Source organism: Rhinoraja longicauda, chromosome 38, assembly GCF_053455715.1.
Source record: "Rhinoraja longicauda isolate Sanriku21f chromosome 38, sRhiLon1.1, whole genome shotgun sequence".
Taxonomy (NCBI): domain Eukaryota; kingdom Metazoa; phylum Chordata; class Chondrichthyes; order Rajiformes; family Arhynchobatidae; genus Rhinoraja; species Rhinoraja longicauda.
Window position 1 is genome coordinate 3481341 of NC_135990.1, and position 15093 is coordinate 3496433.

General features: G+C 45.8%; 1 protein-coding gene across 1 annotated transcript in view; it reads left to right on the forward strand.

Moving 5' to 3' along the window:
- The window catches only part of hcn4 (hyperpolarization activated cyclic nucleotide-gated potassium channel 4), a 274698-nt gene that overhangs the window by 104182 nt on the left and 155423 nt on the right, over positions 1 to 15093 (forward strand). The window contains exon 3 of the mRNA XM_078429699.1: positions 7096 to 7257. Coding sequence (XP_078285825.1) covers positions 7096 to 7257 — 162 coding nt within the window. The remainder of the gene's footprint in view (positions 1 to 7095; positions 7258 to 15093) is intronic.

Consider the following 15093-nt stretch of genomic DNA (forward strand, 5'->3'; position numbering starts at 1 on the left):
ATACTGGCAAGGCCTCTTTTAGTAGGCACTTGAGTTAATGAATCCTTGTCTTGCTTTTACATAATCAATATTCTTGCCTTCAAAGTGGTTTTTATTGCGCTTTGTTGCTAATGTTTAGTTCTTGTTGCAATTACATCTCCATAACATCACCTAGATTTGTTCTCTTAAACGTATAATAAGACTGATGAACTAAGATTGATGAACTTTACTTTAAGAGTCATGTGTTTAGCTTTCACATACACAGAACGATGAATTCTTACTTACTGAAGCTACGCAAGCAACCAATAAATATACAATATATAATAATATAATAAATTATTATTGTTATTTATATAAATTATTATTATTTATTATATAATAAATAATATAATAAATAATAAGTGAGGCCCACCGCAAATTGGAGGAACAGCATCTCATATTTCGCCTGGGCAGCTTGCAGCCCAGCGGTATGAACATCGACTTCTCCAACTTTAGATAGTTCTTCTGTCCCTCTCTTCCCCTCCTCCTTCCCAGATCTCCCACTATCTTCCTGTCTCCACCTATATTCTTCCTTTGTCCCGCCCCACTGACATCAGTCTGAAGAAGAGTCTCGACCCGAAACTTCACCCATTCCTTCTCTCCTGAGATGCTGCCTGACCTGCTGAGTTACTCCAGCATTTTGTGAATAAATACCTTCGATTTGTACCAGCATCTGCTGTTATTTTCTTATAATATTAGAAATGATCAGTTATACTAGGTGTTAAAGAAAACTTGAAAATACACCACAAAGATCAGGCAAGGTAATCAAGACTTTATTAAGAGCATCAAATACAATGATCACTGGCAATCTCCGAGAAGGATGAGAGGAGATCTTATCGAAACGTATAAGATTATTAAGGGGTTGGACACGTTAGAGGCAGGAAACATGTTCCCAATGTTGGGGTAGTCCAGAACAAGGGGCCACAGTTTAAGAATAAGGGGTAGGCCATTTAGAACTGAGATGTGGAAAAACTTTTTCAGTCAGAGAGTTGTGAATCTGTGGAATTCTCTGCCTCAGAAGGCAGTGGAGGCCAATTCTCTGAATGCATTCAAGAGAGAGCTGGATAGAGCTCTTAAGGATTGCGGAGTCAGGGGGTATGGGGAGAAGGCAGGAACTGGGTACTGATTGAGAATGATCAGCCATGATCACATTGAATGGCGGTGCTGGCTCGAAGGGCCGAATGGCCTCCTCCTGCACCTATTGTCTATTGTCTATTGTCTATTGCTCAACGAACAAAGACATCTACTCTTTAGAAAACAGAATTTTCCTTTGATGTGTTGTTTACTGTTGCAGGTAGAAACATAGAAACATAGAAAATAAGTGCAGGAGGAGGCCATTAGGCCCTTCGAGCCAGCACTGCCATTCATTATGATTATGGCTGATCATCCACAATCAGTAACCTGTGTCTGCCTTCTTATCCCTTGAGCATTAAGCATTTTTAAGCATCTTTCTTTCTTCTGAAGGATCCTTTAACAATTATAAATCATGTACCTCTGAAAAATACAGATCAGTAAACACAGCCCAATCCCACAACTCCATTACAGATAGGCAAATGTCCTGTTCCCTTTCCACCTGTTTTTATTGTTTTCACATTGACATTTGTCCTTTGGCAACAAAGATTGGAAAGATTGGGCTTGTATTCACTGGAGTTGAGAAGGATGAGAGGGGATCTTATAGAGACGTATAAAATTATAAAAGGACTGGACAAGCTAGATGCAGGAACGATGTTCCCAATGTTGGGGGAGTCCAGAACCAGAGGCCACAGTCTAAGAATAAAGGGGAGGCCATTTAAGACTGAGGTGAGAAGGATCTTTTTCACCCAGAGAGCTGTGAATTTGTGGAATTCTCTGCCACAGAAGGCAGTGGAGGCCAATTCACTGGATGAATTTAAAATATAGTTAGATAGAGCTCTAGGGGCTAGTGGCATCAAGGGATATGGGGAGAAGGCAGGCACGGGTTACTGATTGTAGATGATCAGTCATTTTTTAAATATTTTTTTTAGAATTAGAGATACCGCGCGGAAACAGGCCCTTCAGCCCACCGGGTCCGCGCCACCCAGCGATCCCCGCACATTAACACTATCCTACACACACTAGGGACAATTTTTATATTTTACCCAGCCAATTAACCTACAAACCTGTACGTCTTTGGAGTGTGGGAGGAAACCGAAGATCTCGGAGAAAACCCACGCAGGTCACGGGGAGAACGTACAAACTCCGTACAGACGGCGCCCGTAGTCAGGATCGAACCTGAGTCTCCGGTGCTGCATTCGCTGTAAGGCAGCAACTCTACCGCTGCACCACCGTGCCGCAATGATCACAATGAATGGCGGTGCTGACTCGAAGGGCCAAATGGCCTCCTCCTGCACCTATTTTCTATGTTTCTAGAACATAACCTGACTACAGTGGACTGCAGGAAGTGTTAGGTACACATGCTCAGTTCCAACCTTCTTTAAAGCACAGAATTATTTAAACTCACGAAGAGGACTTTGAGCATTTTTAGGCACTCTACCTGTTCCTATCCCCGGCTGCCTCCGTGAAGCTTAGCAATTTATTTTTGACATAGGTAACCAGATCATAATAAAGTAAGCTAAAATATCTCATGTGACCAATACCTAGTCTATAATATGTAGGAAAAAGAACTGCAGATGCTGGTTGAAATCGAAGGTAGACACAAAATGCTGGAGTAACTCAGCGGGTCAGACAGCATCTCGGGTCTCGATCCAAAACGTCACCCATTCCTTCTCTCCCGAGATGCTGCCTGACCCGCTGAGTTACTCCAGCATTTTGTGTCTACCCTAGTCTATAATCGTTGGTGCTGAGGTAGGGTTGTGGTTTGGATTGTAGAGGGGTGGTTCAAGATTCTGTTCGTTGATGAGAAGAAGCAGCCATTCTCAAACCTGTGGAACCTGGGCGTGACAGGCTCAGGCCCCGACACCTTCTTCCCGATGGTAGCAACGAGATGGGAATGTGGCCAGGGTAGTGTGGGTCCCTGATGACAATAGCTGCCTTCTCGAGACAGCACTTCCAGTAGGTCCCTTTGGTTGGGAAGGTCATGTGATATGAACAGCATCAGGCCATTCGGCCCATCAAGTCTACTCCGCCACTCAATCGTGGCCGATCTATCTCTCCCTCCCAACCCCATTCTCCTGCCTTCTCCCCATAACCCCTGACAACCGTACTAATCAAGAATCTATCTGTCTCTGCCTTGAAACTATCAATGTCCAAGATGGGGGATCTTATAGAAACTTACAAAATTCTTAAGGGGTTGGACAGGCTAGATGCAGGAAGATTGTTCCCGATGTTGGGGAAGTCCAGAACAAGGGGTCACAGTTTAAGGATAAGGGGGAAGTCTTTTAGGACCGAGATGAGAACGTTTTTTTTCACACAGAGAGTGGTGAATCTGTGGAATTCTCTGCCACAGAGGGTAGTTGAGGCCAGTTCATTGGCTATATTTAAGAGGGAGTTAGATGTGGCCCTTGTGGCTAAAGGGATCAGGGGGTATGGAGAGAAGGCAGGTACGGGATACTGAGTTGAATGATCAGCCATGATCATATTGAATGCGGTGCAGGCTCGAAGGGCCGAATGGCCTACTCCTGCACCTATTTTCTATGTTTCTATGTTTCTATGGTATTTATTCACAAAATGCTGGAGTAACTCAGCAGGTCAGGCAGCATCTCAGGAGAGAAAGAATGGGCGACGTTTCGGGTCGAGCCCCTTCTTCAGTCTGAAGAAGGGTCTCGACCCGAAACGTCGCCCATTCTTTCTCTCCTAAGATGCTGCCAGACCTGCTGAGTTACTCCAGCATTTTGTGAATAAATAACCGATTTGTACCAGCATCTGCAGTTATTTTCTTACAATGTCCTAGATGGAGCGGGCAATGACCACCACTTTCTGCATCGTCCTTGGTGGTCAAGGAACCAAAGCAGGCCATGATTCAACCAGACAGTATGTTCTCCATCTTACACTTGTAGAAGGTCGATCGAGTTTTTGTTGACTTACCGAGTCTCCCGAAGCTACTTCGATCTTGTGTGATTTTGATTCCGTTTGTGAACCTCACAGACTTACTCCACACTACACACACGAGCATAAAACTCAAGACTGAGACCAGGGTGTAGTATTGAGTAGGAGGAGATGTCTTGTGGACTGTGTTATGCACAGATCCCAACATCTCTCTCAACTAGATGTTATGAGTCTTTAGACTTTAAAGTTTAGAGATACAGTGCTGGAACAAGCTCTTCAGCCCACCGAATCCACGCTGACCAGTGATCTGACCATTCACTAGCACTATCCTACCCACTAAGGACAATTTACAATTTTACTATAGCTAATTAACTGACAGACCTGTACCTCTTTGGGATGTGGGATAAAACCAGAGCACCCGGAGGAAACCAACTTGGTCACAGGGAGAACGTACAAACTCCGTACAGACAGCACCCGTGGTCAGGATCGAACTCAGGTCTCTGGCGCTGTAAGGCAGCAACTCTACCGCTGCGCCACCGTGCCGCACTCTGGAGAAATTGAGAAAGAAATTTGAGAATGAGCAGAACAGTGCACCCTGGTCAATAATTTATCCCTCAATTTAAAAAATCATTAAATTAGATCATGTTTTGTGGGAGCTTGCTGTGCACAAATTGGCTGCCATGTTTCCCTCGGCATCAACCTTCAAAGTACCTGACCGGCTGCACAATGGTTTGGGATGTGGAAGAAACGAAATACAAACAAGCCCCTGGGGTCGACATGAAAACAGGGCACCTTCAAAGTGTTCAGCAAATGTCAGACAGCATCTGTGCTGTCCTTGCGGAGTTTGCATGTCCTCCCTGTGACCGTGTGGGTTTCCTCCGGGTGCTCCTCTTTCCTCCCACATCCCAAAGACGTGCAGGTTTGTAGGTTTGTAGGTTAACCTCCCTCTGTACATTGCCCTGACTGTCTGGGAAGTGGGATAGCATAGAACCAGTGAACCGGTAGAAACCACAGAGACTTGGGGGCATTGGTTTAGTCTTTTTGTACTATTATATGTGTGTGTGTGTGTGCGTGTGTGTGTGTGTGTGTGTGTGTGTGTGTGTGTGTGTGTGTGTGTGTGTGTGTGTGTGTGTGCGTGTGTGTGTGTGTGTGTGTGTGTGTGCGTGCGTGTGTGTGTGTGTGTGTGTGTGTGTGTGTGTGTGTGTGTGTGTGTGTGTGTGCGTGTGTGTGTGTGTGTGTGTGCGTGCGTGCGTGTGTGTGTGTGTGTGTGTGTGTGTGTGTGTGTGTGTGTGTGTGTGTGTGTGTGTGTGCGTGTGTGTGTGTGCGTGTGTGTGTGTGTGTGTGTGCGTGTGTGTGTGGAAATCTTGAATATATATATATATATATATATAAACTAGTGTAAGAAAATAACTGCAGATGCTGGTACAGATCGAAGGTATTTATTCACAAAATGCTGGAGTAACTCAGCAGGTCAGGCAGCATCTCAGGAGAGAAGGAATGGGCGACGTTTCGGGTCGAGACCCTTCTTCTGAAGAAGGGTCTCGACCCGAAATGTCGCCCATATATATATATATAAATATGTGTGTGTGTGTATGTATATATGTATAATCTATACACTGTATAGTACATACATATATATGTATAATCTATGTACTAAAACTCTAATTTGTCTGTTCCTGAACTACAGCCAAAATGGTACACGATAGCGTGACAATGTTAGGCCCACCTTGCTCACCGTCGTCCCTTTGGTGCTAATGGAAGAAGTTTCATTGAGATCGGTGTTATATTTTTTAAGTTATTCACATTTTAAAGCTTAAATCTATCTCCTAGGGAGGGAGGGAGGGAGGGAGGGAGGAGGATAAGGGGGGTTGAGGGGGATGGAGTGGGGGGGGAAGGGGAGGGAGGGGGGGAGGAGGGAGGGGGGGAGGGGGGAGGGGGGGGAGGAGAGGGTGCTGCATCAATGCAGGAGAGGTTCGGGCCCAACGGGTCCACTTGGTCTAGTATATATATATATACGTGTGTGTGTTTGTAGATATATGTAGATACTAAACCTTTATTTCCATTCATTATATTGTTTACAGCGTACTATGTTCTGTTGTGCAGCAGCAAGTAAGGATTTCATTGTTCTATTTGGAACATATGATAATAAAACACTCTTGTCTCTTGACTCTTGAACAAACAGTGAATAGTTTTACGGTCGAGATGTTTGGAGTATATGACTGACAAACAAAATATTTTATATATATGCTTTGTGCTTTTCTGGCTGTTCATAAGGTCATAAGAAATAGGAGTAGAATTAGGCCATTCGGCCCATCTAGTCTACCCCGCTATTCAATCATGGCTGATCTATCTCTCCCTCCTAACCCCATTCCCCTGCCTTCTCCCCATAACCTCTGACGCCTGTACTAATCAAGAATCTATCTATCTCTGCCTTAAAAATATCCATTGACTTGGCCTCCACAGCCTTCTGTGGCAAAGAATTCCACAGATTCACCGCCCTCTGACTAAAGAAATTCCTCCTCATCCCCTTCCTAAAAGAACGACCTTTAATTCTGAGGCTGTGTCCTCTAGTCCTAGACTCTCCCACTGGTGGAAACATCCTCTCCACATCCACTCTATCCAAGCTGTTCTTGAAGAGAGAGGAACACGCGCTATAATTTAAGATCCCAGCGTGTAGTTGTTGGCTCACGCTAACCTGCTGGGCTATCCTTTCTTTTGACAACTCCCTGGGAACCCAGCCGACAATCTCCGGATGTGACTGAAGTCTCTCAAAATAGCATTGTATCTGCCACTCTGTGACAGGAGCACTGAGGCATATCTGAAGACTTATGCATGGAGGAATGTTAATGGCAAGCACTGAGGATTTCAATCTATCAATTACACCTTTGGAAAAACCTTCACCTTTGAGCCCCAAAAGGTCATTCAGTTCTGTGATTCCAGTGTGCTAAATAACACAAGACTGATTTGGATAACGGAATTTCTAAAGAAGAGGATGCTAGATTGCTTCCTGCACTGAAATTAGTTTCTTCTGCAAAGGTATTGATCTTCTAATCAATAAAGGACTGTCTGGCACAAAGCTAACAAATTATGCTGTTATTTTTTTCTCGTTTGTAGATCTTCCACATGACATATGACCTGGCAAGTGCGGTGGTGAGAATTGTTAACCTGATTGGGATGATGCTACTACTGTGTCATTGGGATGGTTGTCTCCAATTCCTCGTGCCCATGTTGCAAGACTTCCCGGAGGATTGCTGGGTCTCCCTGAACAATATGGTGGTAAGTGGCTGGCACTCGGGTCTTAAACCTGATCACCATAATAATAATAATAATAAATAATAAATTGTATCTGTCATATGTAGGTTGGCACAGGGTCAACAGTACAATGAAATGTATTTGACAAGACAACGGGTCACCTCAGTAGTAATATTCCAATGATAAATAAGATTAAAAATGACATTAGTAAGGTAAAAAGACAATATTAAAAATAGTTAAAAAGACAATATTGAAAATAATCAACATGTATGATGTGAAATGTGTTTATGAGTTCAGAAGCCTGATGGCCTGATGGTAGAAACTGTTCTTAAGTCTGGTGGTACGTGCAGCCACACTCCTGTATCGTCTGCCTGGCGGTAACAAGGAGAACAGCCTGCGTGCTGGGTGGCTGTGGTCCTTGATGATGCTGCGTGCCTTCCGCAGGCACCGCCGGTAGAACATGTCCTGAATGGCCGGGAGACAGTTGCCAGTGATGTGCTGTGCCGTCTTCACCACTCTCTGTAGTGATTTGTGGCTGTGGGCAGAACAGTTCCCGTACCAGACTGTAATGCAGTCTCTCGATGGTGCATCTGCAGAAGTCAAGCAGGCTCTCTGCAGCTCCACAAGGGCCATGGGGGCTAGCGGAATCGAGGGATATGGGGAGAAGTTGTGCACGGGTTACTGATTGTGGATGATCAGCCATGATCACATTGAATGGCGGTGCTGGCTCGAAGGGCCGAATGGCCTCCTCCTGCACCTATTTTCTATGTTTCTATGTTTCTATGGTACTAAAGATAAACACAATTTCACCCAGAGAGTTGTGAATGTGTGGAATTCTCTGCCACAGAAGGCAGTGGAGGCCAGTTCAATGGATGAATTTAAAAGAGAGTTAGATAGAGCTCTAGGGGCTAGCGGAATCAAGGGATGTGGGGAGAAGGCAGTCCGGCGTGGCCTGAAACGTGGCAACTACAACAGCCTGACCGCGGGAGAAGATGGCAGGGAAGAGAAAAGACATTCTGGCCTTCCATCACAGTGAGGAGGTGACTGGAGGAGACTCACTGTGATGGATGTTTCTTTTTGTATGATTGTGTGTGTTATTGCATATTTTTATTGCTCTTGTTGTTGGACTGTGGGTAATCTTTCATTTCACTGCACATTTATGTGTGTGTGACAAATAAACTTGACTTGACATGGGTTACTGATTGTGGATGATCAGCCATGATCATAATGAATGGCGGTGCTGGCTCGAAGGGCCAAATGGCCTCCACCTGCACCTATTTTCTATGTTCCTATGTTTCTAACAGAAGATAGGGTGGCACGGTGGTGCAGCGGTAGAGTTGCTGCCTTACAGTGAATGCAGCGCCGGAGACCCGGGTTCGATCCCGACTACGGGCGCTGTCTGTACGGAGTTTATACGTTTTCCCCTTGACCGCGTGGGCTTTCACCGAGATCTTTGGTTTCCTCCCATCCTCCAAAGACAAAATGCTGGAGCAACTCAGCGGGACGGGCAGCATCTCTGGATAGAAGGAATGGATGCTGTTTTGGGTTGAGACCCTTCTTCAGACTGTCTACTCTCCCTATGCCTCCCATAATTTCATACACTTCTATCAGCTCTTCAAAATCTTGAAATAAGCACTGTAGCCCAACGAGTCCATATCGATCACCCATTCACGCTATTTATTCACAAAATGCTGGAGTAACTCAGCAGGTCAGGCAGCATCTCAGGAGAGAAGGAATGGGCGATGTTTCGGGTCGAGACCCTTCTTCAGACTTTGAAGAAGTTCTTTACACTACCCATTCACGCTAGTTCTGCGTTATCCCACTTTACTGTATAATCCACACCCCACACACCGGGCGTACTTTTACAGCGTCCGATTAGCCTACAAACCACTCGTCCTTGGGTTGTGGGAGGAAACCGGAGCACCTGCAGGAAACCCACACAGTCACAGGGAGAACATGCAAACTCCACACAGACAGCACCCGAGTCAAGAGTAAAGAGTGTTTATTGCCATATGCACCAAAAACAGGACCATGATTGTTAGAAGGTAGGCACAAAATGCTGGAATAACTCAGCGGGTCAGGCAGCATCACAGGAGAGAAGGAATGGGTGACGTTTTTGGGTCGAGACTCTTCTTCAGACTGATGTCAGGGGGGGCGGGACAAAGAAAGGATATTCTTGATTGTCAGGATTGAACCCTGGCGCTATGAGGTAAATGCATTGTCTTCACACTGATGCCATTAGCCGATCTGGAATTTTAATATTTCACAAAATGCTGGAGTAACTCAGCGGGACAGGCAGCATCTCAGGAGAGAAGGAATGGGTGATGTTTCGGGTCGAGACCCTTCTTCAGACTGATGTCGGGGGGGGCAGGACAAAGGAATTTTAATATTAGTCAAAGCCCTCGATAACAATCTTGTAACATTGCTAAGATAGACACACAAATCTGGAGGAACTCAGCGGGTCAGACAGCATCTCTGGAGTGAAGGAATTGGTGACGTTTTGGGTCGAGACCCTTCTTCAGACTGGGATAACATTGCTATTTGCTCTGGAATTCTGCTTGCATTTCGCTAATGTTCCTTTCTGAGATTAAGATAAGAAGAGGCGTGGAATGATGCAGATAATGGCATTGACGGCCTACCATCGCACACTTGCCTTCAATGGATTATCTGGTCACTTCTCATGGCACTTAGTGAATCATTCATGGCTTCAGCCTTGTCCAAAGATTAGATGCATCTTCAATGTGTTGGAGTGCCTGACAATACTAAGTGTAAATGCCATAGTAAGACCTTTTTAGAAATGCCTCACAAGTTGAGCAATGCATCTGACTGATGTGAGATTTATTTGAGAAAGACTCGAAAGGTGCTTGGAGACACACTTCATGGAAACAGGCCATTCAGCCCATTGAGTTCATGTTGACTTTAAAGCAGAGTTAGACACAAAATGCTGGAGTAACTCAGCGGGACAGGCAGCATCTCTGGAGAGAAGGAATGGATGACGTTTCGGGTCGAGATGCTGCCTGTCCCGCTGAGTTACTCCAGCATTTTGTGAATAAAAACCTTCGATTTGTACCAGCATCTGTAGTTATCTTCTTATATCCTACCTACACAGTTTGACTATAAAGCGCCCAGTTACATTAATCCCTTAATTATTCTCGCCATGTTCCCATGAACTTTCACGAGACTTCACCATCCATCCATGCCTGACCAGACTCTGGAGCTGCTTAGAGCAGTCGATCTTCCAATCGATGTCATGTCTTTGGGATGTGGGAGGGAAGTGGACCATCTGATCACCGGGAGGGTGTGCAAACTCCACACAGACAGCGCTAGCGGTTCGGATTGAGTCCTGATCACCGGAGCTGTGAGCTTGCAGCCGTCCTGCTTGCAACCTTTTGCACTTTCTCTCCCACAGAAGGTAGTTGGGGCCAGTTCATTGGCTATATTTAAGAGGGAGTTAGATGTGGCCCTTGTGGCTAAAGGGATCAGGGGGTATGGAGAGAAGGCAGGTACGGGATACTGAGTTGGATGATCAGCCATGATCATATTGAATGGCGGTGCAGGCTCGAAGGGCCGAATGGCCTACTCCTGCACCTATTTCCTATGTTTTTGTTTGGTTGGGTTTAGACAATAGACAATAGGTGCAGGAGGAGGCCATTCGGCCCTTCGAGCCAGCACCGCCATTCAATGTGATCATGGCTGATCATTCTCAATCAGTACCCCGTTCCTGCCTTCTCCCCATACCCCCTGACTCCGCTATCCTTAAGAGCTCTATCTAACTCTCTCTTGAATGCATTCAGAGAATTGGCCTCCACTGCCTTCTGAGGCAGAGAATTCCACAGATTCACAACTCTCTGACTGAAAAAGTTTTTCCTCATCTCAGTTCTAAATGGCCTACCCCTTATTCTTAAAATGTGGCCCCTTGTTCTGGATTCCCCCAACATTGGGAACATGTTTCCTGCCTCCAACGTGTCCAACCCCTTAATAATCTTATACGTTTTGATAAGATTTCCTCTCATCCTTCTAAATTCCAGTGTATACAAGCCTAGTCGCTCCAGTCTTTCAACATATGACGGTCCCGCCATTCCGGGAATTAACCTAGTAAATCTACGCTGCACGCCCTCAATAGCAAGAATATCCTTCCTCAAATTTGGAGACCAAAACTGCACACAGTACTCCAAGTGCGGTTTCACTAGGGCCCTGTACAACTGCAGAAGGACCTCTTTGCTCCGATACTCAACTCCTCTTGTTATGAAGGCCAACATTCCATTGGCTTTCTTCACTGCCCGCTGTACCTGCATGCTTCCTGTATGCAGGTACAGTTTCAGTTGAGATTAGAGGTACGGAAACACCGTAGAGGTATGGGCCTACCGCATCCTCGCCGACCAGCCATCCCCATGCACCAATGCTATCCTGCACCAGGGACAATTTGCAATCTTTTATGTGGGAGGAAACCGGAGCACCCAGGAAAAACCCACGCAGTCACGGGGATAAGGTACAAAGTCATACAGACGGCACCAGTCGTCAGGATCGAACCCCGGTCTCTGGCTCGGTAAGGCAGCAACTCTACCGCTGCACCACCATTTTGTTGTAATGAAGGAATGAACGAATGAATAAGTTTGTTGGCCAAGTATGTGCATATACAAAGAATGTGCCTTGGTGCTCCGCTCACAAACGACAACACAAACATACAGTTAACAATTAAGAATAAAGCATAAACACATCAAAACAATAAGGATACAACATTACGGTCTAAACATGTGGGTGAAAATAAACCAGAACAAAAAGGAGTCCACAGACTTTGGTTATTGATAGAACTATCACTCGTGGAAAAAAGGCTGTTTTTATGTCCGGCTGTGGCTGCTTTGACAGTCCGGAGTCGCCTTCCAGAGGGAAGTTCTTCAAAGAGTTTGTGGCCAGGGTGAGAGGGGTCAGAGATGATCTTGCCCGCTCGCTTCCTGGCCCTTGCAGTGTACAGTTCGTCAATGGAGGGGATGGTTGCAGAACACAAAGCAAACTCAAGTTATGCCTCCAGACAGAAGACTTATTTCTAGTCAACCTCATCGCTTAAAAAAAAAGAGATAGACACAAAAAGCTGGAGTAACTCAGCGGGTCAGACAGCATCTCTGGAGAGAAGGAATTGGAATAAGCAAAAAGTGATTATTTGTCCTTTGGTATTTGTTGCCATTCCATTTATATAAGCATTCTATTGGCTGTACACGGTCACCATAAGGGGGGAAGATAGTACTATATAGAAGTACAATGAATGAATGATACTTTATTGTCAAGAGGCACTCGTTACCCAACAGAAACTGGTTTAAGTAAATATCACCATAATTCATCCATGAGGGGTAGGGAATTTAGGGAAAAATGTGGAGCAGATGGAATGAGGTGGCAGATCACACGTAAGTAACCTCAGTGAATGACAGAACAGGTTTGTGGAGCAAAATAGTCTTTGTCCCTTCTAGCTATTTGCCAATGTACAGCTGGGAGGTTTGAAAACAATGTAGCTAATATTAGCTGTGGAAGACCTGGTCAGGTCCCACCTCACTGTTGTGAATTGGCATCAACAGCATGCCAGAAATATTTTCGCCACTATGCAAGTCAAGTCAAGTCAAATTTATTTGTCACATACACATACTCGATGTGCAGTGAAATGAAAGTGGCAATGCCTAAATATAAATAAAGTTAATAAGTTACTAAACATAGCACAAAAAGTGTCGACAAAAATTTAGTCTCTGGGGTTATCAAAGTTGACAGTCCTGATGGCCTGTGGGAAGAAGCTCCGTCTCATCCTCTCCGTTTTCACAGCGTGACAGCGGAGGCGTTTGCCTGACCGTAGCATCTGGAACAGTCCGTTACTGGGGTGGCAGGGGTCCCTCATGATCTTGCTTGCTCTGGATCTGCACCTCCTGATGTATAGGTCCTGCAGGGGGACGAGTGTAGTTCCCATGGTGCGTTCTGCCGAACGCACTATTCTCTGCAGGGCCATCCTGTCCTGGGCAGAGCTGTTCCCAAACCAGACTGTAATGTTGCCGGACAGGATGCTCTCTACAGCCCCAGAGTAGAAGCAATGGAGGATCCTCAGCGACACTCTGAATTTCCTCAGTTGTCTAAGGTGGTAAAGGCGCTGCTTAGCCTTACCCACCAGTGCGGCAATGTGCGTTGCCCACGTCAGATCCTCTGAGATGCGGACTCCCAAGTATTTGAAATTGCTCACCCTATCCACAATAGACCCATTTATCTCCAGTGGCGTGTACGTCCTTGGATGTTTAGCCCTTCTGAAGTCCACAATCAGCTCCTTTGTTTTAGTAACATTCAAGAGGAGGCTATTGTCCTGACACCAGAGTGCCATTGTGTGAGTTTTCCATTGACTTCGTTTTTCGGATCAGGGCGGTCACGGGGGCGCAGCGGTAGAGTTGCCGCCTTACAGCGCTTACAGCGCCAGAGACCCGGGTTCGATCCCGACTCTGAGTGCTGTCTGTACGAAGTTTGTACGTTTCCCCCGTTACCTGCGTGGATCTTCTCCGAGATCTTCGGTTTCCTCCCGCATTCCAAAGGCGTACAGGTTTGTAGGTTGAAAGTAGACATAAAATGCTGGAGTAACTCAGCGGGACAGGCAGCATCTCGGGAGAGAAGGAATGGGTGACGTTTCGGGTCGAGACCCTTCTTCAGACTCCTGCAGGTTTGTAGGTTAATTGGTTTGGTATAAATGTAAATTGTCCCTAGTGTTAATGTGTGGGGATCGCTGGTCGGCACCGAAGGGCCTGTTTCTACACTGTATCTCTCAAATAAACTAAACTAAACTAAACTGAACTAAGCTAAACTAAACTAAAGTAAAGTGTTGAGATCCTCCAGCTGTGCTGTCCACTCCTGCCACCAAAAGTGTTATATTAACTCCTCTGCAAACTCGCCAATGCCCTCACTAACTCCTCCATTGTAGAAGTTCGTGTGCGTCGTCAGTGAGGACAACTCAGCTCAGCGGGTCAGGCAGCATCTCTGGAGAAAGGGAATAAAGGACGTTTCGGTCCTGAAGAAGGGTCTCGACCTGAAACAGTGACCTATTCCATTTCTCCAGAGATGCTGGCTGTCAATAGACAATAGACAATAGACAATAGGTGCAGGAGGAGGCCATTCGGCCCTTCGAGCCAGTACCGCCATTCAATGTGATCATGGCTGATCATTCTCAATCAGTACCCCGTTCCTGCCTTCTCCCCATAGCCCCTGACTCCGCTATCCTTAAGAGCTCTATCCAGCTCTCTCTTGAATGCATTCAGAGAATTGGCCTCCACTGCCTTCTGAGGCAGAGAATTCCACAGATTCACAACTCTCTGACTGAAAACGTTTTTCCTCATCTCCGTTCTAAATGGCCTACCCCTTATTCTTAAACTGTGGCCCCTTGTTCTGGACTCCCCCAACATTGGGAACATGTTTCCTGCCTCCAACGTGTCCAACCCCTTAATAATCTTATACGTTTTGATAAGATTTCCTCTCATCCTTCTAAATTCCAGTGTATACAAGCCTAGTCGCTCCAGTCTTTCAACATATGACAGTCCCGCCATTCCGGGAATTAACCTAGTAAATCTACGCTGCACGCCCTCAATAGCAAGAATATCCTTCCTCAAATTTGGAGACCAAAACTGCACACAGTACTCATAGTGCGGTTTCACTAGGGCCCTGTACAACTGCAGAAGGACCTCTTTGCTCCGATACTCAACTCCTCTTGTTATGAAGGCCAACATTCCATTGGCTTTCTTCACTGCCCGCTGTACCTGCATGCTTCCTGTATGCAGGTACAGTTTCAGTTGAGATTAGAGGTACGGAAACACCGTAGAGGTACGGGCCTACCGCATCCTCGCCGACCAG